The 24,927-nt window shown below is 43.1% G+C and overlaps 1 protein-coding gene across 1 annotated transcript in view; it reads right to left on the bottom strand.

The window, feature by feature from the left end:
• The window catches only part of HSD17B14 (hydroxysteroid 17-beta dehydrogenase 14), an 89,530-nt gene that overhangs the window by 59,453 nt on the left and 5,150 nt on the right, over positions 1 to 24,927 (bottom strand). Inside the window, exons 3-4 of the mRNA XM_077457457.1 lie at positions 15,413 to 15,510; positions 13,275 to 13,341 (exon numbers count right to left, since the gene is read on the bottom strand). Coding sequence (XP_077313583.1) covers positions 13,275 to 13,341; positions 15,413 to 15,510 — 165 coding nt within the window. The remainder of the gene's footprint in view (positions 1 to 13,274; positions 13,342 to 15,412; positions 15,511 to 24,927) is intronic.

Below are 24,927 nucleotides of genomic sequence, written 5' to 3'. Positions count from 1 at the left end.
GGGCACCCCTGTCTTGTACCTCTCTCCAGCTGGAAAACCTCGGAAAACTCAGTTCCCATCTTAATTTTTGCCCTGGGTCTATTGTATAGTAATTTTATCCATTGGATAAAATGAGGGCCAAAACCAAACCTCTCCAACACTCCCCACAGATAGTCCCATTCCAGGCTATCAAAAGCCTTAGTCGCATCCAAGGCCAGGATGGCTCCTGACCCATCGTTGTCCCTGGGAGTTTGGATATTTAGGAAGACTCTTCTGATGTTAGTGCTGGTTGACCTGCCCGGAATGAAACCTGACTGGTCTGGGTGTATTAATTTGTGGATGTATTTATTTAGGCGGGTTGCTAGGGCCTTGGCTAGGATTTTAATATCTGAGCACAGCAGAGATATTGGCCGATATGATGAGACCTCCTGTTGATCCTTCCCCTCCTTGAGTATTAGAATTATATTAGCTTCCAGCATCGAGGGGGGAAGTTCACCCACCTCGAATGCATGGTTCAATGTTTCCAAGAGTTCTGGCAGTAGCACTTCACCGTAGCGCTTGTATATTTCTGCCGGCAACCCATCTGGGCCTGGAGATTTATAATTAGGCATTGCGGCCACTGCTTCTTTTAACTCCTCCAGCGTAAGTGGTAGATCAAGACTCAATTTGTCCTGTTCTGATAGTGTTGGAATTGCTGCTTGGAGTAAAAAGTCAGTGGCAGAGCTGCCTTGACCCCGCGATGCTGATTTATATAAGTCGTTGTAGTAGTCATGGAGTACTCCCATGATTGCAGGGGGGCTAGAAATGAGATCGCCATTTGGTGACTTAATCACCTGAACTATTGTAGGCGAACTATTGGTTTGGACCAAAAGGGAGAGGGCTCGTCCCACCCTCTCTCCTTCGCCAAAATAGTGCTGGCGTTGAAAAATTCGCCTATTCTCTGATTTTTTTAACCACTTCAGCTCCGGACCAATAAACACCTTAAGGACCAGAGGTCTTTTTGCAATTTCGCACTGCGCTGCTTTAACTGGTAATTGCGCGGTCATGCAATATTGCACCCAAACGAAATTTGCGTCCTTTTCTTCCCACAAATAGAGCTTTCTTTTGATGGTATTTGATTGCCTCTGCGATTTTTTTTTTTTGCGATATAAATGGAAAAAGAGCGAAAATTTTGAAAAAAAAAGATATTTTCTTCTTTTTGTTATAAGAAAAATCGAATAAACTAAATTTTAGTCATACATTGAGGGCAAAATTTATTCAGCCACATGTCTTTAGTAAAAAAAATGTCAATAAGCGTATATTTTTTGGTTTGCGCAAAAGTTATAGCGTCTACAAACTAGAGTACATTTTCTGGAATTTACACAGCTTTTAATTTATGACTGCCGATCTCATTTCTTGAGGTGCTAAAATGGCAGGGCAGTACAAATCCCCCCCAAATGACCCCATTTTGGAAAGTAGACACCCCAAGGAAATTGCTGATGGGTATGTTGAGCCCATTGAATATTTATTTTTTTTGTCCTAAGGGATTGAATAATGACAAAAAAAATAAAATAAATTTTTTTTTACAAAAAGTTGTCACTAAATGATATATTGCTCACACATGCCATGGTTATATGTGAAATGACACCCCAAAATACATTCTGCTGCTTCTCCCGAGTACGGGGATACCACATGTGTGGGACTTTTTGGGAGTCTAGTCGCGCACGGCACCCCGAAAACCAATCACCACCTTCAGGATTTCTAAGGGTGCAAATTTTTGATTTAACTCCTCACTACCTATCACAGTTTCGAAGGCCATAAAATGCCAAAATAGCACAAAACCCCCCCAAATGACCCCATTTTGGAAAGTAGACACCCCAAGCTATTTACTGAGAGGCATGTTGAGTCCATGGAATATTTTATATTTTGCCAAAAGTTGCGGGAATATTACAAACTTTTTTTTTTTTGCACAAAGTTGTCACTAAATGATATATTGCTCACACATGCTATGGGCAAAAGTCAAATTACACCCCAAAATAAATTCTGCTGCTTCTCCCGAGTACGGGGATACCACATGTGGGGGACTTTTTGGGAGCCTAGTTAACTAGCTACCTAGCGACACTAGCGACACTGATGCAGCGTTCAGAAAAATTATCGCTTAGTGACACTGGCAAAAGGGGGTGAAAGGGTTAACTAGCGGAAATCAGGGGGTTAAAACCATTATTGGGTAGTATATCGGGGTACCTAGCGCTATAAAAACCTGGCGGTGAACCTAAAAAAATAACTAGCTACCTAGCGACTGTAGCGACACTAATGCAGCGATCAGAAAAACGATCGCTTAGTGACACTGGCAAAAGGGGGTGAAAGGGTTAACTAGCGGCAATCAGGGGGTTAAAAACATTATTGGGTAGTATATCGGGGTACCTAGCGATATAAAAACCTGGCGGTGAACCTAAAAAAATAACTAGCTACCTAGCGACACATGCAGCGATCAGAAAAATTATCGCTTAGTGACACTGGCAAAAGGGGGTGAAAGGGTTAACTAGCGGCAATCAGGGGGTTAAAAACATTATTGGGTAGTATATCGGGGTACCTAGCGCTATAAAAACCTGGCGGTGAACCTAAAAAAATAACTAGCTACCTAGCGACTGTAGCGACACTAATGCAGCGATCAGAAAAACGATCGCTTAGTGACACTGGCAAAAGGGGGTGAAAGGGTTAACTAGTGGCAATCAGGGGGTTAAAAACATTATTGGGTAGTATATCGGGGTACCTAGCGATATAAAAACCTGGCGGTGAACCTAAAAAAATAACTAGCTACCTAGCGACACTAGCGACACATGCAGCGATCAGAAAAATGATCGCTTAGTGACACTGGCAAAAGGGGGTGAAAGGGTTAACTCTAGGGGCAATCAGGGGGTTAAATCTTTATTGGGGGGTGATAGGGGGCTACCCTGGACCTAACACTAACTGTCCTGACAGTTTTTACTGTCACAACTGACACTGAATGCATTGATCAGTAAAGAAATGATCAATGCAATCAGTGACACTGTGACTGGGGGGGGAGGGGGGGCGGGGGGGGGGGATCGGGGGGCGATCGGGGGGGGGATCGGGGGGGGTTTGTGTGCCTGTGTGTACCTACATGTCAGTGTAGTGTTCGTGCAGACTTACTTTTACTCTTCTCCTCGTAGTCCGGTCAAAAAGACCGCCCCGAGGAGAATGACATCACTTCCTCCTTCCTGTGTAAACAATACACAGGGGAGGAAGCTTCTCATTGGCCAGGAGCGATCCAGAGGGGGTGGCCGAAAACGAACGGCCATCCCCTCATCACGGAGCGCTCCTGGACCGAATCGGACCGCCGTAACCAGCGGGAGGGGGTCCGATGGGACCCCCCACCCGCTGGAAGGCAATCACGTAGATGTACGTGATTATGCCTGCCTGTGCCATTGTGCTGACGTACAATGGCAATACGGCGGTCCTCAAGTGGTTAAGAGGGACATTTTATAGACTTGTTGGCTATCAAGCCACACCTTCTGACTTACAGGGGATGGAGCTTCTATATATGCCCTCTCCGCCAGGGCAACTCTATTTCGTATTACTGACTCCTGTTCTCGGGCTTTCCTTTTAATTATTGCAATTTGTTGAATTAGTGTGCCTCTAATATAGGCTTTTAGGGAGTCCCAGACCATTCCAGATGAAGCTGAGCCCTTGTTTATTTGAATATATTCCCCTATCTTATCTAGGAAGGGGGAGGAACCATCCATTAACTCCAACCAACCAGGATTTATCCTCCACTCCCCTGAGCCTATTCTGGTTCCCAGGATCACAGTCATGGACAGGGGGGAATGATCTGAAACCCCCCTTGCCCCATATTCTATTTCCTGTACCACCTCTGCTGCCTCTTTATTGCCCAATGCCATGTCAATTCTTGATAATGTATGATAGGTCCTAGAAAAGCAGGAGTATTGTCTCTCCTGAGGGTGTCGTGTTCGCCATAGGTCGCACAATCCTATTTCGGACAAGAATCCCTGCAATCGCCCTGCTCTAGCCCCATCGGGTTTGGGAAACCTATCCAGGCTCCCATCTAGTATTTCGTTAAAGTCGCCTAATACTATCCACGGGACTCCCGGCTTATTCAGGCAAAACACCAACAGTTTATACATAACCTCCAGCTTAAAGGGCGGGGGGATGTAAATGTTGGCTAGAATATAGTGTTGCCCTCTCATGAGACCATATAGAAAGACAAATCTCCCCTCCTCATCAATAGAGGACTCTTTACACAGGAAATCCGTACCCTTCCTAACTAAAACGCTCACACCTCTTGAATAAGATGTATGGAAGGAGTGGTAATAAGACTGGAATTTACGATTGTTTAACTGTAGTGCTGTGCTGGGGGTTAAGTGTGTCTCTTGTAAAAAGAGTAAACCAGGGCCGTCTCTCTCTGTTTCGATCATGACCGCTGCTCTTTTCTTTAAATCTCCCAGCCCCCTCACATTCCATGAAACAATGCTTACACTATTCATAAACCTTGGTGATTGCCAGGTTAATTGGGGGCAGGGGGGGAGAAGGGGAGGCCCACAACAGGCCCCTTCCCCTCTCCCACCCATATTCCCCCTCAGCCCCCCATACCCACAGCGTGTGCTCGAAGTTCCCCCCATCCCTCCCTCCCCCCCTCCCACCCCTGCCCACCCAACACCCTCCCCCCTCCCCCCTACCCCCACTCCTATTCCCATCAGGGCATCCCCTAGGGGTTCCTACCGTGGCCCTCTTATACATTCACCCCGGAGCTCAGGGCGCCCAACCCCGCCTCCCCACCCCTCTATTGCACCTAGAAACCCGTCTTGTCTGTTTCCGCCCCTAATATTTACCCAGCACAGTCTAGACCCATCGTTCGGTTAAGCCCATCTCCTAAAACCGCAAAGAGGAAAATAAAAAAAAAGGGGGGGAGGAGGAGAAGGAGGGGGCCGGCATCGAGAAAATCTCTAGCAGGTAACCCGTCCATACACCTCCTACCCTATTTCAACCTAGATAAACCCTAATCAAAACAACAGCAAGTTATACCATTTCACCTAGTAGCAATATTTAGTGCTTCTTATCACCTAAAACCTTTACACTTACTAAACTAGTGACACTATTGTTCATTTCACTCACATGTGGTGAGGGAAAGAAAGAAAAAAAAAAAGAAAAAGAGGGGGAAGGGGGGGACCAAACATAGCCTCCACCTATCTAATAAATATCACATTAATTAATTAGTGTCCCTAGTGTCCCCTAAGTTGCTAAATACGCCGACTCTAATCTATAAATCCATTTGTGCTTATAATAATATACATATAGTGTCATTTTTCCTTCATGTCAATCTCATATTTACTCTCCATATAACAATATCCCAAATTGCATTAAAATGCCACTACTAAGCTTGTGATTCTGTTTGTGCATTCAATCCTATTAATTAGTTGCTACTACCTATAAATCACAACTTAAACTCGAAGAAGGAAAAAAAAAAAAAAAAAAGAAAAAAAGAAACAAGAGGGGAAGAAGAGGCAGGAGGAAGAGGGGACCAAGAGGGATCCCCAGCTGGACGAACCCAATAACGCTGGGGAGCACTAAAGGTCCCCTTTATGTTCCTCGAGCCACCGCCTCGCCTCATTTGGGGTACTAAAGAAAAAGGTTGAACCCAGGGCGGTCATACGTAATCGGGCCGGGTATAACAAAGCATAAGGTATATTGTGTTCTTGAAGGGTTCGCTTAATAGGGATAAATTCTGCCCTCTGCTTCTGTAGGTCTGGTGAAAAGTCCGGGTAGAATGACACTCTAGTCCCCTTATAGAGAATGTCCCTTAATTCTCTGACCCTTCTCATCAAAATAAGTCGATCATTGTAGTTCACGATTTTCAGTATCAGCGGCCTAGTGCGGCCCTCTAGTGGCTTAGCTCTAATTGGCACTCTATGTGCCCTTTCTATAGCAAAGAGTGCTGAAAAAGAGTCATCTCCCAGAAGTTCTCTAAACCAGTTTTCCAAGAAGGCTATAGGGTTAGAGCCCTCACTCCCCTCTGGTAGGCCAATCAGGCGTATGTTGTTCCTGCGGTTTCTATTCTCTATTTCATCTATTTTTAATGACTGGCTAGTAATCTGCTTCTGTAGCCCAATTATTTTTTGCTGAAGTGGATGAAACTCGTCCTCAATCGTGCTTAGTCTTTCCTCAAGTACTGTGGTTCTCTCCACGGTATTGCTCAACAATTGACCCATGGAGTGTAAGTCCATCTTAATGCTGGTTAGCTGATTATCCAGGCCACGGATAGAGTCTTTACATTCATTGACTGCCGCCAATATATCACGCAGCGTAGGTTCACCTTCCCCTATTGATGGAGATATTGCTGGGCCTATTGCGTTGTGTATTGCCGTGTCCTCTGCTAACGCCGGATTACTTACTTTATTTCCGATAGGTGAAGCGATAGGATTTGATGCTAGTTGATTAATGCTTCTCCTATCCGAGGGCGCCCCTTGTGACCTTGCTTGCCCAGCTATCTGATGGTGTCCTTTCCTGGTTGGTGAAGTTGTATGAGCATAACGTTCGAGTTTTGCAGCGGCTGCCGCAGAGGCCTGGCTAGCTTTTTCTTTGCCCACGCGGGTTTTTAAATTCCCGTCACTATGTAGTGTGTCCTCCGTAGCCCTTTTACTAAGCATGGTCTTCCCCTAGAAGCGGTTTAGCTAGTAATATAGCGGTAATATAGAGATTGTATACCAAAGGTAGGTAGGGCCTTTAAGTCTCTCTGGTCTCTGTGTGGTTTCGATGGAATACAATGCAAATGACACAGCGCCCTTGGTCCAAGTGCTCACCCGCCTCCGGATCAATGTGATCACAGACCTTGGTTCAATGTGGTGCCGTGTAATACCAAGTAGCCTGGATTATACAGTGCCTTTAATCCCTTGCGTCCTTATTTCGACCTTCAACAACCTTCAACAATCCGAGCCAATAATTAGGGTTTTGCTGGTCAGGGAACAGATAAGGGGGAGGAGGGGGGGTGTTAACTGCATATAGACTTGATTGTTACCAGTGCTCATACCAAATACCAAATAAGCCTTGCCACCTGCGTTTTGACTTATGTTGCTCTCTCCTCACCCCCCCCCTTGTTGCCCGTGTTACCGCTTAGCCTGGGCCGTTGCCACAGGCTACTGAAGTGCTTCACTTCGTTGCTCCGGCTTCCGAGGTCTCCGGTCTTTAGGCAGGTTTCAAAACGCCCGCCGCCGCACTGCGCTGCGTGTACAATCTCGCGATGACTCGAACCAGCGGCGTGGCTTCCCTTCGAGTCCTCTCGGCTACCCTCGGCAACCTTCGGTCACCGTCGGGGACCTTCGGGGACGCTGTTTGCTCTGCGCTGCTCCACGGAAGACGCTGTAGAGAGATCTCGCGATAGCTCGACCCGCCGCGAGATCTTCCCCCGCCAGCCTCAGGAACACGGGTACCACTCCTCTTCAGGCAGCCACCGCTGATTGTTGCGGGAGAAGAAGAGACAAAACGGGCATGATATATGTTGCTTCTTACTCGAAGTTGAGCATTGCCTCTAGGCTTCTAGCGAGGGAGCAGAGGGAGACGAGGCCCGGGCGTCCGCTCACTCACTCACTCACTCTCTCATCCGACCACGCCCCCCTCCCCGCGAATTCCGATCGGCGTTTTTGCCTGACACTTTACTGCAATTCATTGTGGACCAGACAAATTTATATGCCCAGCAGTATATTGCCAAAAACCCCCCAATCATCGTATGCCCGTCCGTGGAGTGGAGAGATCTGAATTTGGAGCAGATCAAGTTGTTTATGGGCCTCACCCTAAACATGGGGCTTACAAAAAAAAGAAGGACATACCTATTGGTCCACCAACCCTATCCACCACATTTTCATTTATTCTGCCGTAATGGGCAAACCCCTATACGAAATGATAATGGGCTTTCTTTACTTCAGTGACAACACCCAGGGCCCTCCCCACAATCTTCCATATTACGACAAGTTATATAAACTTCGCCCACTGATAAATTTCTTTTCCCAACAATTTGCAGAACTCTATGTCCCCGATCAGAATATATGTGTCGATGAGTCCCTGGTATCCTTTTCAGCCAGGCTAGGAATAAAGCAATATATTCCTAGCAAAAGGGCCAGATACAGAGTAAAATTATACAAGCTCTGTGAGAGAACCACGGCATATCTGTATGTTTTTTCCGGATATATGAAGGAAGAGATTCCCAGCTCCAGCCCCCTGAGTGCCGGCCTACATGGGCACAACTGGAAAGATTGTATGGGACCTGGCATACCCACTTCTGAACAAAGGATATCACATATACCTTGACAACTTCTATACCAGCATGCCCCTTTTCAAACACTTATACACTGCAAAAACCCTGGCCTGCGGAACCTCCAGAAAAAATATGTAGCGCCGGCTCCTAAAGAGCACATGCTATATGTTTTGAAATTTAAAGTTACACCTAAACTGCAATTTGGTTTGGGCATAATTGTTCCAAATTTTGACCTCAGCATCAGTCTGACTGGACTGTAGGGTGTTCGGCCTGGCCATAGGGGGCACTGTATCTTCTGGCAGTCATGGAACCAAGGTCTGGTTGGGTGCTTTAAGGTTACTTTCTCTAGGAGCCAGCCCAGTGGGAGTGTCACTCTTGCTGTGCTTTCTGGGAGAGGGTACTTAAGATGCGGATGTCATGTGGTTTGGTGTTCCGGTCCAGAAGTATGTTCTGACTCCATGATCCTGGTCCTCATGACCAACCCCCAGGAAGGCTATGGCCTGGGGTGCGGATCCACCCGACTTCATGTCTCGGGGCTGGCTAGCCCGTGGCAAGGAAATGAAAGAAAGGATTCTGAGGTGGTCCGGTGCTGTCTCCGGACGTGGAGAGGCCCAGAAACTTCGTAGCTATCCAGGGGAGGACTCTTCAGAAGAAGGCCACGTACGGGTTGGCTTCTTAGCAAGAGCCTGGTGAGGCTGAAGTACCTAAGTGAATCCAATCTCGTGGGTATCGCCAAACTGGCTGAGAGATCCAGGTATCACAGGAGTGTTCTACAAGTCTTAGTTTCCTACAGGTTCTACAATAACGTCTGTGGCAGAGACTTATTCCTGATTTAAGCACCTTGTTGGCTGCTAGGTCTTGTGAGAGAGGGACTATCCAACTTGAGTGAACATCCAGTTGTGAATGGCTATTCTCTGGATTTAGTCGAAGTAAGCAAGTTCTTTATTATTGACTTTGACACTAAGAGTACCTGAACTTTCTTCCTAACCCTCTTATCCTATACTAAGAGACTGTTTGTTATCTACGTTTTTGCAAATAAAAATCCCTTTAAGCGGATCTGTCGTCAGTCTCTAAAGTTTCTGGGCCATCTACCATGGGAAACCCCTAGACGCAAATCGAGGAGAAGAAGGTAACGGTAAGCCCAATCAAACCAGCAGCTCCTTCGTGGATTAGTGCTACAATAGGAAGGGCTTCCCACAATTTCTAGCAAACAAAAAGTTGCAAAGGGGGGGGGGGGGGAAGAGCAATGAAGTGCTGGCCTTGAGGTGGAAGGATAAAAGGGACGTGCACATGATGTCCCCCCTCCATGACGACACTACAATTGAAGTTGGATTTCAATGATCAAATGATTCAGCCCTATTTGTCGATAAGGAGGTCTCGATTCTGGTACAAGAAGGTAGCAATTTTTCTCATCCATTTGGTCGGTTATTTAATCCTACGTAGTCTACACCAAATTCACAGAAAGCCCTGCCCCCTTCCTACAATTCATAGAAGAAGTTTTCACGTCCCTCATCTATCACCAAAGACCCCCCCCCCCCGCAGAAGACCTTCGCTCTAAGGCTGTTTGCTGACTTCATGAGCGCCACTTCCCCTTCAACATTCCACCATCTGAAGCAGGCTGAAGACGGCAAAAAAAATGTACCAGTATAAATTTTGGGCAAAATTTATGAAAAAAAATTACTAATTTGCAAAATTTTATGATGAAAAAAAGAAAAAGGCATTTTTTTCACAAAATGTATGGTCTTTTTTATTTATAGCACAAAAATAAAAAACCCACTAGTGATTAGTTACCACCTAAAGACAGCTCTATTTGTGTGAAAAAAAGGACGCAAATTTCATATGGTTACAGTGTTGCATGACTGAATAATTGTCATTCAAAGTGTGAGAGCCCTCAAAGCTTAAAATTGGTCTGGGCAGGAAGGGGATATAAGTGCATTGTATTGAGGTGGTTAAGGAAACAGGGTCAATAAATATATATATATTTTTTTTTTAGGTTAACAAAATGCTTTAAAAATGTCTGTCCATGACTTAAACCCTACTAATGTTTCTGGATGTCATCAATTCTGCAGAGTGCGCTAAATTTTCACCAAAATAAAGCCCGATACAGAGTCATATGAGAAAAAAAAAAGGAGCCCTCTCGCTCAATACTCTGAGATCCAATATCTCTTGGAAAATTTCCCTTATGCATGGCAAACGTATGTCATTAAATATTTAGAGGTATACCTCACCTCACCCCCCCCCCCCCCCGATATGAGTCCCTATATAATGCAAACTTTAAATCTCTCTTTGCGTCTATCAGATCCCTCCTGGCTAAATGGAGACACTATTAAATTTCATGGTTGGGATGTATATCATCAGTCAAAATTATGATTTTGCCCAAGATCCTGTACTGTTTCCTGACCTTTCCAGTGCCCATGCCCTCTATACAGATTAGGAAACTTCAAGCGGAACTTTTAAACTTCAAATGGAACTATAAGCATCATAGAATAGCAAGTTCAACACTTTATGCTTCTCGCAATGAGGGGGGTCTGGCTTTTCCGCTTTTATTCGGCTACTACTATGCTACTATGCTGCTACTATGCTACCCAATTGCGGGCCCTAGCGTCATGGGTTATCCCCTTCCAGCATATAATCACTGGACCCAAATTGATGAATTAAAGATAGCTCCACTCCACCTGAACAATTTATTAAGGAACACTGATGCAGATGTCCCCTCTGCCTCTTTGTTACACACCATGAACCTGGTCCACAATATCTGGCGACAGCTAAAACGTACTCAATCTCAAGCCTCTCTACTGACAGCTTTCCTTTATAATCCTAAACTTCCAGATAGCCTTATTCGTCAAATGATTTCTCCTTGGTCAGAGAAACCTCTTCCACATACTGAACCTGGTAACGAGAGTATTACTACCTTTTGCAGATCTCAGGGAAAAACATGACTTACCTCATAGTACCTTTTGTGGCTACCTTTAAATTAGGCACTACGCCCTTACTTTCACATCCAACCTGCAATTTTCTAAACTATCCCCATAAAAGTGCTTAGCTTTGTCTGGCCCTTCACAAAAGGGATTAACTTCAGATATATATAAAATTCTAAATTCTTAAACATGGATTCTCAGGGGAAACATATTTACATGCTTAACTGGGAGAGAGCCCTTGGAGAGGAAATCTCCCCAGAACAGTGGCAATCTATATGGTCCTGGGCAGCCAAAAGCTTTATTTGTACACTTTATAGGTATTATTTTCTTAGTACATGACGCCATCCCATTTGCATACTATATATCCATTGGCCTTGGATTGCCGCTGGAGATGTTTTAGAGATTGTGGGACTTTACTTCATGTTTATTGGCAATGCCTGTCCTTGCAGCCTTATTGGCACTCAGTCCAGGATCTCTATTTAAGGCTGATGTTCCCCTTCACCCAAAACTTTACCTACTGGGACTTCTCCCCCCTAAATTATCCAGATTAGCCAAAAGAGTTGCCACCCAAATCCTTACGGTGGCTAGATGTATGGTAGCACTTAATTGGAAAAAATGGACTCCACCATACTTAACTAATATTTATACTAGGATCAAAGATGTGGAGATTATGGAATTCATGACAGCCCGATTAGCTGATAGGGTGGACTGCCATAATGCGATATGGGAACTCTGGTACCTCACAATAGATATTTTATGATTACTTAAGGCCTTTTTCTGACCGAAAGGTGAAGCCCTCTGACACAGGAGTGATGAGCCTGATTGACCAACCTACTTTTTCAACTTTTTCTTTTGTTTTTGTTTCTCAATATACTACCCTTTTCCCCCCTTTTTTTTCTTATTCACTGGTTCACTAATACAAGATATCAGTTCATTATTAGTATGTTATTGACTGTGGTTCCTATTTTCTATCTAACACAGTACTTTGTAACCATCGTTTGGGCCACACGTCAGCCTTGTGTGTTGATTTGACTATTTGACTTCTCTCTCAGTTTTGTATTGAAAGCTTGCATGCTATCCAGTGAAAGTCATTTTCTATTTCCCTTCTTTTTACTTTTGAATCGTAAAATATTACATTTGAAACTACTTTATTAAGTTAAAACTTATTAAAGATTTAGTAGCTGTCAGGGGATAAGCCAGAGAAGATCTGGCACACTTACCAATTTGCAGCATGGTCGGGAACAAACGAGCAAACATTTGTTCATGGAGCACTGATGCACACCACATGCAATAGATTTTAACGCCCTCTGGCTTTTGTAAGGAGGACAGATCATTGACTTTTCTGACTGGTCTTTAGCTCCCGGTTACCCTTGTTTGCTGTGTGCTTATACTTCTGACTTCCTGCTATCAACTCGGTTAGCTCCTGGATTACCCGTGCTCTCTTCTGTCTCTGACCTCAGCTTGCTTCATGGATCTGCCCCTAAATACTTCTTGTGCATGACCAGTGCTAGCCCCTGACTATGCTTCTGGTCACTCTTTTGCTGACTACAGTGTTCTGACCCTGGCACTCATACTTAACTTTGTTTCCTGCCTTGCCCTGCCAGCTGTTACCTGCTTGCTGTAATCTGCCCTCTACTGTGCCTGACTGCATGATCCTGTATTCACCTGAAGGACCAGCTGCCCTCAATATATAGTTTCCATATGCAGAGGTCACACCGCTACAGTACTACTTGTCTTCAGTACAGCTGGCAATCCCTGCTTCTTTGGGCTCAGCATCTCCTGTTACCAATAATAAGCATATTCCTGCTGGGATTTTCTCTGTGGCAAAATGCTTATGCAAATGTAGCCTTAGTGTTATGAAATATGCAGTAACAGAGGAAATCATGAATGGGGGGTAAAGCCTTTTTAGGGCTCATGCATGTGGGCAATTTTACATATGGCCTTAAAACCACGTACTGATCAGAACGAATTGTAGTGCCTGAGAAATATAAGAAGCTTGCATGTGATTCAATTTAAAATTAGCCAGAGAAGAATAAAATCTTTTTTGGAAGAAGGTGTTCTTTAATTTAGCAAACACATCTGGCTGTTGGGTTATACGTTAATTTAGTACTTACGCCATCCAGCGTTGTTGACCAGACAGTCTATTTGTCCAAACGTTTTTACAGCTACTTCAATCAGCCTCTGTGTTAAATGGAATCTGGTGGTTAATTTTATTTATTATTATTGTTTTTTTTATCCTTTACATCAATATTTCTTTACTCAAGCAGATGAGTTAAAAAAAAGTTAGCAAAGTGTTAACATGATCACGAGAAGCAGCTAACACCTTGTGTATGCAAGTACCTGGTTGCAAGGCGTTTCCATCATGTGCACCTGTTATGATCTGTGAAATTTGCTATTCACTATTAAAATGAACACGTTTTGGTGCCCAATTTAAAAAAAAAAATGTTCTGCTATGTTTAATGTAGATAATTCCTTTTTTTTTAGCAATAATGCCAGGCTCAAAAATGCCATGCAAAAAAAGTAGAGAATATAAATATATAACTGTATTAAATGAACACTCCAGTCATCATTGACAATTAGACCTCGGGATGCATATAGGTAGCACAGCCTACCTGGTCAGAGCTAAAAGAGGAAATTCTGCCCCCCCCCCCCCCCCCCCATTCATATTTGGTATTTGGAATGGAGGGAAAGTGGGTACCTACCTTGAACAGGTACCCGTTCCCCACTTTTTCTCACCTTATTCACCTATTATTTTGATAAGATTTTCCCTATACACCTAACATTTTTATAGGATTCAGCTTATTCACCTATTGATTTCAAGAAGGATTCACCCCATTCACCTATCACTTTAATAGGATTCACCTTATTCACCTATCATTTCCATAAGATCCGTCCTATTCAGGTATTATTTTCATATGATTCACCTCTCATTTTCTGTCACCTTATTCACCTATCCTACCCTGGTCACCAATGATTTTCAAAGAGGATTTGCCCATCAGCATAATAATATATATATATATATATATATATATATATATATATACACACACACACACACGCACACACACACACACAAATTCCAAACGAGATTCACAGTTAAAATTTACCAAGATTCACCATCAGCCACCACAGTACACATACGTCAAATCCTCTTTGAAAATGATAGTCAAATGCTCTAAAACACCAACAGATGAATCTTGCAAATATTCGCCATGTGATTTGCATAGAGTATCCATTATAAATTGAACCTTAAGGCTCGGTTTTCACTATTGCAACCCCAAAGTTGTGCGATTTCGCCGCAATTTTACTGTGTTTTTTTGCCACGACTTGAAGCAATGCCTGTGTATTCTTGAGGTCTATGGACTTCAAGTCGCATCAAAGTGGGACCAAAGTAGTGCAGAGACTACTTTGAAGTCACACAGATATGAACGGTACTCATTGGAAATCATGGGCTATGACTTGTCATGCGACTTTTCAGTCTCAAGTCGCATGAAAAGTCACACTAGTGGAAACCGAGCCTAAGGCCGCGTACACACGCGGGGACTGTTCGCCCAAATTTGTCCGCTGAACAGTGTTTCGGCGGACAGTCCGCCCGTGTGTGGGCTTTCAGCGGACAGTTTCAGCGAACAGTCTGCTGAACAAAGTTTTTCGGAAATTCCGAAAAACTGTCCGCTGAAACTTGGTTTCAGCGAACAGTCCCCTCGTGTGTAGGCTTGTTCGTCAAACTAAGTTCCGCGCATGCTCAGAAAGGATTTACACGCCGAAAGTTGTAATGCAGTGTATAGGACGTCGTATTTTCCGTCCCGTCGTACGTGCCGTTCACGTCATCGCGCACGGTTTCAGCAAACTGTTCGTTCGTCGTGTGTGGGCAAGTCCGTCCATGCTAATTTTGAGCGGACTGTTCGCTGAAACTGTTTGACGGACAAAGTTGAGCGAACAGTCCCCGCGTGTGTACGCGGCCTTAGTGTTAAGCACTGCCCTAAGTATAGTTTATAAATTTTTTATTTTCTAACATTTTGCTTAGGTACATTATTTACACTGGTTCTTCTCCACACCCTGACCCTTGTGGTGAAAACTACCAGAACCACGCTTTATGACTGTTACAGCAAACATACGAACTGGATAATGGAAACTATTTCCCTACAGTTTCCAAGGCACAAGAAGAATTTACAAGGCATTTCAAGGATGAACTGCAAAGTTTTTCTGCAAAGACAAAGGTCTATTTAATAAAAGAGAAATAGAAAATGGGTACCTTGATATCATCCTCTCTTGTTACATCACAAGGCACATAGACAGCAGATCCTGGTCCACATTCAGAAAGCTCATTCTCAAGGTCACTTGCTGTATCTTCTGCAAATTATAACAAAGATATTTTGTAAGACAGCATTGACAGTATAGTATTGACAGTCATTGACATATTATATATTAGTATAGACAGTATTGACACAGTATAGATGAACACCACCTGATACTGTATCTACAGGATAGGGCAACAAACCTGGGCAATTCAAACTAAAAATATGATGAGCAATAAATGATGACTAAAACTGACATTAGAGCCAGAGATAAAAGTCAAACTTGGCCCTGTCTAAACTGCAACCTAAGCCCACTTTGATGTGATAGGTATTTTCACTAAGACCCAATTCATGCCTGAGCATTTTGTAGCATGGAGCTTAAATCTCCAAAACGATCAGGGAGAAAAAAAAAAATGAATGCATATCTGTGGTGGTGGTTCACATCTTCACTCCAGAAATCCTGAGGCCAAACTCCTATAGCTCAAAAAAAATTTGGGAGCTACTGTTGTGATTTAATTCAGGCAGATTGCTGTGTTTTGAGCCCCATAGAACTGCATTGGCATACACAAAAAAGTGCAATAAGTGCATTTTATTGCACCTTTTTAAGCCCATATGTCCACAGAGCAACAGGTGATGTCCCAGAAGATACTGTTCTCTAAAGACTAAAATAAAAACAGCTGAAGCTCAAACGCTGTAACAAAACATGCAAATGCGCGCATAAAATTGCATGACAACATGTACAGGAAAATGCACAAGAACGCAACGCTCAGATGTAAGTGCAACCTAAATAGGGAGATAGGAGGGTTAAAACAAGCTTGACACTTTCACACCCAAGGAAGAACTGCAAACACTAATATTTATATTTGAACATGAGGAGATATCAATCTCCTTTTCCAGGATAATATAACTTCCTCATGATGTCTTCTAGGTTATCTTTCTGAAAGGCGTGGGTATCAATAGACCCTGGCACCTGGGACATAAGCCAAAAGACTACTGCATAAAGTCCTGAGACTAGCAACCCACATTTGAAGCCCACAACATCATTCAGCAGAAACAGACCAGGCAGGGTGGGAACAGCAAAGTTTATCTTCTCTTGGGTAAGTATATAGGCAGGTGCAGTTAGTTTGTCTGCCACTAGGTGGCTCTGTTCGAAAATAGTATGGTAAAAAGAAAAATAATTCCGTAAGCAATTGATAGCTCCCCTTTTTAAAAAGTCCTCCCTGTAGTGATGTCATGGGTGAGTTAGAGCCCATAAATAAGTCAGGTGGGGAAGGGCTTTAGGCAGATGGGATGTGGGAGGCAAGTATCGCACAGCCAAGGCCCTGCTCAGGGCAGAAGTACAGAATTCAGTAGGAGCAGGTGCAGCAATCCTGTCTATAAGGAATAAAGGAGAGTCATGCGATGGATGCCTAAAGACTAATAGGCAAGTCAGAGCCCCTTGAATAAGTACTAATGACTCTGGGATCAGGAGAGTAACTGAAATGATTTATTTATACTCAGTACATACAGTATATGGTTAAATATTTGTGACCTTCCAGGGCACGTATAGTTCTCTTTTCTCTGGCTTTATCAAGCCCCTGTGTTCTCAGTTGATTTTAATTATGACTGTACTGCCCCTAGTTGTTAGGAGATGAGTTATTCTATATAAGCTATTTTAATTTTGTATGCTATGAGGAAGGCTACGGCCAAAACACGTTAGCATTTCAAGATGTTCTGATGGCTGTAAAGTGCTGGAATAAAGTAAAGAAGAAGCATTCGTGTTGCCGGCTTTTTGATCTTATGGACGTGTATGAGATGTGACATCCTGAGCACCGACACCCATTACCTTCTCGTATTGTGGTAGAGCTTGGGTGAGTTTCTGTGCACTTCAATCGACTTTGTCCCCACACCCGCTCCCGCCAAAGAAATTTTGGGAATAAAGTTTTGGGCTTGAGTGTAGCTTAATACTACTATCTTCCATAACATTAGCACACAGCATGATGCCAACATCAAAGGGGATGATCAGCCAGAGACTATACACACGATCCTTACCATTCTGAATTGATGTATGAAGACATCTCAAGTTTTTACAAGAGATGAGAATGTTCTAACATGTGAGGCCTCATGTAAATCCGTTTTTGAGAGATTAAAGACACAGATGTGAAGGGAAATGAGACTCTGGTGGGACTATACGGGACTACAGAGATGTACAGTATCTCACAAAAGTGAGTACACCCCTCACATTTTTGTAAATATTTTATTATATCTTTTCATGTGACTACACTGAAGAAATTACACTTTGCTACAATGTAAAGTAGTGAGTGTACAGCTTTCATAACACACACACAGCCATTAGGGTCCAAACTGCTGGCAACAAAAGTGAGAACACCCAATAGTGAAAATGTCAAAATTGGGCCAAATTAGCAATTTTCCCTCTTCGATGTCATGTGACTCATTAGTGTTACAAGGTCTCAGATGTGAATGGGAAGCAGGTGTGTTAAATTTGGTGTTATTGCTCTCACTCTCTCATACTGGTCACTGGAAGTTCAACATGGTACCTCATAGCAAAGAACTCTGAGGATTTAAAAAAAAAAAGAATTGTTGCTCTATATAAAGATGGCCTAGGCTATAAGAAGATTGCCAAGACCCTGAAACTGAGCTGCAGCACAATGACCAAGACCATACAGCAGTTTAATTGGACAGGTTTCACTCAGAACAGGCCTCGCCATGGTCGATCAAAGAAGTTGAGTGCACGTGCTCAGTGTCATATCCAGAGATTGTCTTTAGTAAATAGACATATGAGTGCTGCCTCATTACATGAATTACCGGGAAGTGCATATGATGTGATGTACGGGGGTGTGGTTGTTAGCTAACGCCAACGCTTCAAAAGCGCTTCAAAAATGCCTTAAAATGCCTGGGCGGTGTGCTATTATTAGCGCTAGCGCGGCAAAAATGTGGCAATAGTGCTGGCCCTTTTTTTTTAGGCATTTTTCCAGCGCCTCGGTGTGACAGGGGTCTTAGCCCTTGAAGCAGTTAAAAATCGTCTCGCACGGTATAGTAGCTTTAATCAGGTAGTGTGTGAGTTCTTGTACCTGGCTATCAAATTTTTGTTAAAACATAACTACTTCATGTTTGATTGTTTGATTCTAAGTTTTATTTACAGTGCCGTGGTGCCTCAAGAGCTCTAGATTTTCTCCCTCACTGGCGAATTTATATATGAGTTGGTGGGAGGAGATTTTTCTCTTTTCCCAAAACAATCCATATAGGATACAAATTGATTGGTATTGTCGCTTTATAGATGATTTGATGTTTGTGTGGAGTGGTCCAGTTCATTTGATAGATCTTTTTGTATATCATCTTATTGTCAATTATTTGAACTTGGAGTTCACGTATAATTTTCATCCTGTTAGGATTGACTATTAAGATGTCATTCTGACAGGATGTGTGGAAAAGGGAACGGTCTCTACAAAAATATATAGGAAACAATGTGCTGGAAACTCACCCCTACTGGCTTCGGGCTGTCACCCTACAGACACAGTTCGGACTTTGTCAGTGGGAGAGCAAGGAGGAATTGTTCCTCACAAGAAGATTTTAAACAGAAATGCAACATTGTCTCAGATAGGTTACGTGAGCGGGACTATAACAAACATCTTATAAACAGAGGCAGAGTTTGAGGAAAAAAATTGTGATGCTCTGATCGGCAACTCCTCTGCCTCAAAAGCTAAAAAATAGTCCCGTTACAGATGGGTCAACTTTGTGTCCACCTAGTCTATGCATTATGATCAAGTTGTAAAGACACTTTTTATGATATTTTACAATAGGGGTGCAAGTTTTCTAGTAGAAAAGCCCCTACTAGGTGCCATGTTTTCTCCTTAATTTTTTCGTTCCCACAACCCTCATTCCTCTCGTTCATGGTTGGGAGCAGTGGAATCTTACCCCTGTGGTTTCACTACATGTAAGCAATGCAAAAGACATAAAAAAAGTAAAAGTGTTAACTCCTTTTCCACAGGTAAATTCAATTCCCTTAAAAGTTATACAAATTGCAATTTGAGGATGGTTGTTTACACAATAGATTGCAGCCGCTGTCAAATCCAGTACGTTGGGTGTACCATTAGAATATCAGAACATTTTAATGATACACTCAATGTTAATAAAATATTTCTAATGTGTCTAAACATTTTAGAATGGTGCATGTAGGTAGCCGTGGTTCTTTCTCTTTCTTCGGCTTCAAACAGATTAAAAGACCTATCAGAGGGGGTGACACACACACCATATTTATTTATACTCAGTACATATACGGGCTTCCACAGTATCTATACTCCTCTTTACTCTGGCTTTATCATCACCATGTGTTTCTAATTGATTTTAATTAAGAATATAACGCCTCTAGTTGTTAAGAGATAAGTGTTTCTTTATAAGTGTAGCCATGCCCCCGTAGGGGTTGCTGAATGTTGTGGTTCACCTGTCACCCTGCCTTGCCCAGCATCCATCTCTCAGGCACTCAGACACAGAGCAGTCCATAAGCTTTATTTTTGTTTTTTTTATTTGAGGGGATTGAACTTGGATAGAAAAGGGAAATTATGGGATGCCCAGAAAATTCGGTGTAACTTGCTTGGAACTTCTATATACACTACTATATACATTCCCTAGACATTAGGCTTGTACAATTCATTTTGTAACTAATCAAAATTCGGCCGAATCTTGCATCTTTCGGACATTCGGATGCATCCGAATGTTCCAATGAAAAAATAACGAATTTCGACTAATACAAAAGAAATTATACAAGATATAACTAATGAATTCTACATGATTCAGTATTTTCTTAAATATTTCATGAAACAAAAGGTCAACTCAAAGTAAATCTTACAGTCCAATCAGCTGATTAATTTTGTGCTGGAGGTTGGATTACTGGCAAAGTGCATTCCTGAGAACTGAGTGAGAAGGGTGTTGTATTGTATTTGAGCAGAGGAGAAGAGATATTGTCATTGTGTGTGTTAATAGATTCAATAAACAAACAACTTTCCAAACTACGAATCGTTATCACGAATCACTATACATACATAAATATTGAATTTCAACTAATACAAAAGAAATTATAGCGGATACAAATGAATTTGACATGATTCGGTAATTTGTTAAAGATCTAATGAAACAAAAGGTCAACTCAAAGTAAATCAGCTGATTAATTTTGTGCTGGAGGTTGGATTACTGGCAAAGTGCATTTTTTTTATTTATTTACGCATGCGCCGTAGACAGCGGTGACTGTCTTTTGGCAAATATCTCCTAAACCGTGAAGGTTTAGGAGATATTTCTTGGACCTACAGGTAAGCCTTAATCTAGGCTTACCTGTAGGTCAAAGTGGTTTGTAAGGGTTTACAACCACTTTAAGGCCTCTTTTCCTTCACTTCTCCAGCACTTCCCTTGCTGCAGACTGTTACTCCTCCAGACTAGTTAGCACCACATAGTTAAGCCTGACACTAACTCAGCCAGGCCTCAATGGATTGCCTTTTACGGGCAGGGGCCCCAGGCACCTATGGTGCAGAAATAGTTCCGGTGCTAACTGTCTTCTATTCAGCTATCAATCCAAGATAGCTCTCTTTAGGCTCTGCCAGCCAGCCTGGCTCCAATGACCCCTTTCCACTGCCCTTCCCACAGTACTCTCTTTTGATTCTGCACCCATCTTAAACTGCAAACTCCCAGTTCTCTAAGGCGGGCCTTCCCAGTCTTCCCGAGTGTGCCTCACTCACCAGCCCTCCAGGCTGTGGCCAGTTGTCCTTCCTGGAGTGTTCTCTCCTGTTGTCCTCTCCTTGCTCTGTCATATGCCTCTCCTCCTGAATGCACCTGAGCCCCAGCCCAAGGTCACCCCCCCAGCCCCCGACAGCCTCCACACTCTCTCACTCCAGCTCTTCCACCCGACAACTCCTCCTCAGCTGGGCAGACCCTAGGTATTTGAGGATGACTGCCCCCTGCCAATCCAAATTGGGGATTGGTCAAGGCTCCTCAAAATACGGCAGGCAGCTCCGCCTCTCCTCTCCTCCTCTCTTTCTAGTACCTTCTCGAAAGACGAGGGTGGTGACAGTGATGCTACCTGTGAGTCACCCAGCTCTGCCCTGAGCCACTCCCAGCCCAGAATTAAAATCAGTTAGGCCTGCCTAAATGTTCATACTCAACATACGAAACATCTTCACTCTAGCACCTACCTAACTAGAGGGTGCTACATAGGTTTTATTTAAATTTTGTATGCTGTAAGGAAACTACGGCCGAAACCCGTTAACATTTCAAGATGGTGTCATTGCTGTAAATTGCTGGAAAAAAGTTTTGTAAAGAAGAAGCATTATGCCGCGTACACACGCTCGGACATTCCGACAACAAAATCCTGGATTTTTTCAGACGGATGTTGGCTCAAACTTGTTTTACCTACACACGGTCACACAAATGTTGGTGGAAATTTCGAATGTCAAGAACGCGGTGACATACAAGACGTTTGACAAGCCCAGAAAAATGAAGTTCAATAGCCAGTGCAGCTCTTCTGCTTGATTCCAAGCATTTGTGGAATTTTGTGTGTCGAAATTGTGTATACACGATCGGAATTTCTGACAAGAAGTTTTGTTGTTGGAAAATTTGAGAACCAGCTCTCAAATTTTTGTTTTTGGAGATTTCGATAGCAAATGTCCGATGGAGCCTACACATGGTTGGAATTTCCAACAACAAGCTCCCATCGAACAGTTGTTGTCGTAAATTCCGACCGTGTGTACGCCGCATTAGTGTTTCTGGCTTTTTTGATCTTATGGATGTAACAGCCTGAGCACCAACACTCAGCCCATTGCCTTCAGATATTGCGGTATAGGTTGGGCGAGTTTCTGTGCACTCCAATTAAACTTTTACTTTAAACCAGCCAATGATATTCCAGGTGCATCCAAGCAAATGGTGTGCTTACAGTGTTTTAAAAAAAAAAAATTATTACAGCCTGAGCGGAAAAGTCTCTGTTCTGCCAGCATGCTGCAGAGTACGACCTTGCCCTCTGTGCAGAAGCAGTAATCTCTTTGTCCAACACTCCTCCCCTTGCTGAGTCAAAGCTAGAGCTATCCAATGAGCGGGGAGCAAGAACTTTGCTAACTGTTGAGCTATAGTTCTTACTTAGCAGGGCGCATGTTGGACCTCTGCCGGGAGACCACTGCTTCCCCGCAAAGAGTTATTTAGAGGGAAACCTGTGACACACTAGTACTGGGTGCCGGCAGGAGTGTAGGACTGCATTGATCTTAGTGTTGTGGAGGATCTTAGCGTATATTGATGTGTTACCCATGCCTGCCTGGCCCTGCTACACTTAGTGTAGTCCCACTTGCAGGCAAGATTGCTGGAAGCTGGGAGAAGGGGGAGTGGATCAACACAGAGCTACCCCACACACAGAAGCTTCCAATTCAAGTTGACCTGCAATGTATCAGGTAGGTTGGCAGGAAAGAATGCAATATGCTGGCGGTATGTGCTGTGTGTGTGGGGGGTGGTTCACTTTCACATTCTCCTCCTGAGTATCTATTGCTGGAGCTGTACACTGACCCCTGACTGAAAACTCTCTGCCAGGCTCAGTGCTGCTCCAGTGATCACTCCTTTTATTGATTGATGGACTGAAGTTACCTGTTGCAAGTTTGTACCCATTTGCATTAATGCGAAAATTCTAAATACTGACTGTGTTGCTATGCCCAATTGTATTCACTTTAAGAATAATATAGAACATTTTAAGAGCATATCCTTCCAGGTTAGCCAAGCACCCCCCCCCCCCCCCCCCTCAATTAGTATGTAAATAAACCAGTTGGATAGGTTTTGGAGCTGACACAGGAAGTTCTTTGCAGGATGTGATGTAAGCAGGAGTTAGGGGGAGGAGATTTAGCTTTTGAAAGAAACGTGTTCGGACAACAGTTGTGTTTGGAAGGACAATGGAGTAACACATGGCTGCCAGAAGCTGGATGACTTTGGAGACATTTTAAGTTGGACTGAGCGAGGAACCATGAAGGACATTACATTTTGACCCTTAAGTTGGGTAACTGCTTAGTTTACTTAATGCGTACATATTTATATTTGTAGGCATATTTTGTAAGCTATAAATTGTGTTGTATTTTGTATGTGCAGTTTTTCCTGTTTAGTAAAGCATTGATACACTACAGAAGTCTAAGCTTCCTTGGTTTTACCTCAAGAACTTAAGAGATAGACCCAAAGCATAACACTGAAACCATGCAAAAATGTCTGATCCCAGGCCTTTTATATTAAATTAAAAATGTGAATTGAAAATAAGCAAAGAACTGGAGTTGTGACTAATAGTAACCAATCAAATTTCACCTTTTATTTTGGGGAATCATTAAACAAGAATTCTAATCGGTTGTAGTAGGACGCAACTGTTCTCTTCAATTTAAATGGATTAGCCCGAGCTTCCTATGATTATAAGTTATAAATTGAAAGTGTATTTATAGTCAAAACTTTTTTTTAATGGACTGAGTAGGGAAGGTTTTGAATCGATTTGGCAACAGGTCCATCGACATCTACCAAATGATCGTTGCCATGTTGGGGCATGGAAGGTTTCAGGAGAATTTGTCAGACCCTGGTCTCCCTAAAAATAATTCAAATGTTATCAAGCAATACATCATACACCAATGACCGGAGGTATTGGGGGAAAAATATACACCAGGAGAACAGTACAGTCAATGTTTTTTGTGACAAAGTTCATGGCATGTGACTAGACCTCATCAAACCCTCAAACCCCTCCTCTTGCTCCACACAATTAACAAGGAACTGAAAGTGGAACTCCACCTAAAAAGGGAAGTCCTGATCATACACCACTAAAAGAAATCTTTATTTGTTTTAAAATATATATATATAAATTCCGTTTGAGTACAGTGCTGCATGACTACCCAATCACCAGCTAAAGTAGGACAGTGCCAAATAGCAAAAAATGGCCTGGTCATGAAAGGGGTAAAATCTTTTGGAGCTCAAGTGGTTATCACACAAGGTAACACACATTATAACACACACACACACACACACACACACACACACACACACATTATCACACACAATAATTCCCCCTATTCTTCCAGTCAGAATACACTGATCAGCACTGCAGCAGCTGATCAAATGCTGGTTTTCCAGTGGAATCATTCAACAGAAGCCTGTCATTAGACTGACTTCTGTTGAACAGAGATGGGAACACATATATTGAGGTTCAGCCTGTGACCCGGCTAAATTTTGTTACGTATATACCATGGTTAATGACTTATGCACACCGGGTGTTTAGTGGAAGGCACAGGAGCACTGACAGCAGCCTATAAAGCTCTACAGGAGGCTGAAAGCTGCTGCGACTGAATGGTGCACTGAGTGCTACTAACTCTATAGTTTTGAAAGTCTCCAATTTGGAGCACATATAGCATTGGATAAATTAAGGGTAGATTTGCCTGGAGGTAGCCTATTCCTCCTTAAAGGCACAGGGACACATTGGAAACCCAGC

Source organism: Lithobates pipiens, unplaced genomic scaffold (assembly GCF_037356315.1).
Source record: "Lithobates pipiens isolate NorthernLeopardFrog02 unplaced genomic scaffold, aLitPip1_a1.2 Scaffold_27, whole genome shotgun sequence".
NCBI lineage: Eukaryota > Metazoa > Chordata > Amphibia > Anura > Ranidae > Lithobates > Lithobates pipiens.
Note: the sequence above shows the minus strand (reverse complement) of the source record. Positions and strands in the feature narration are given on the sequence as shown.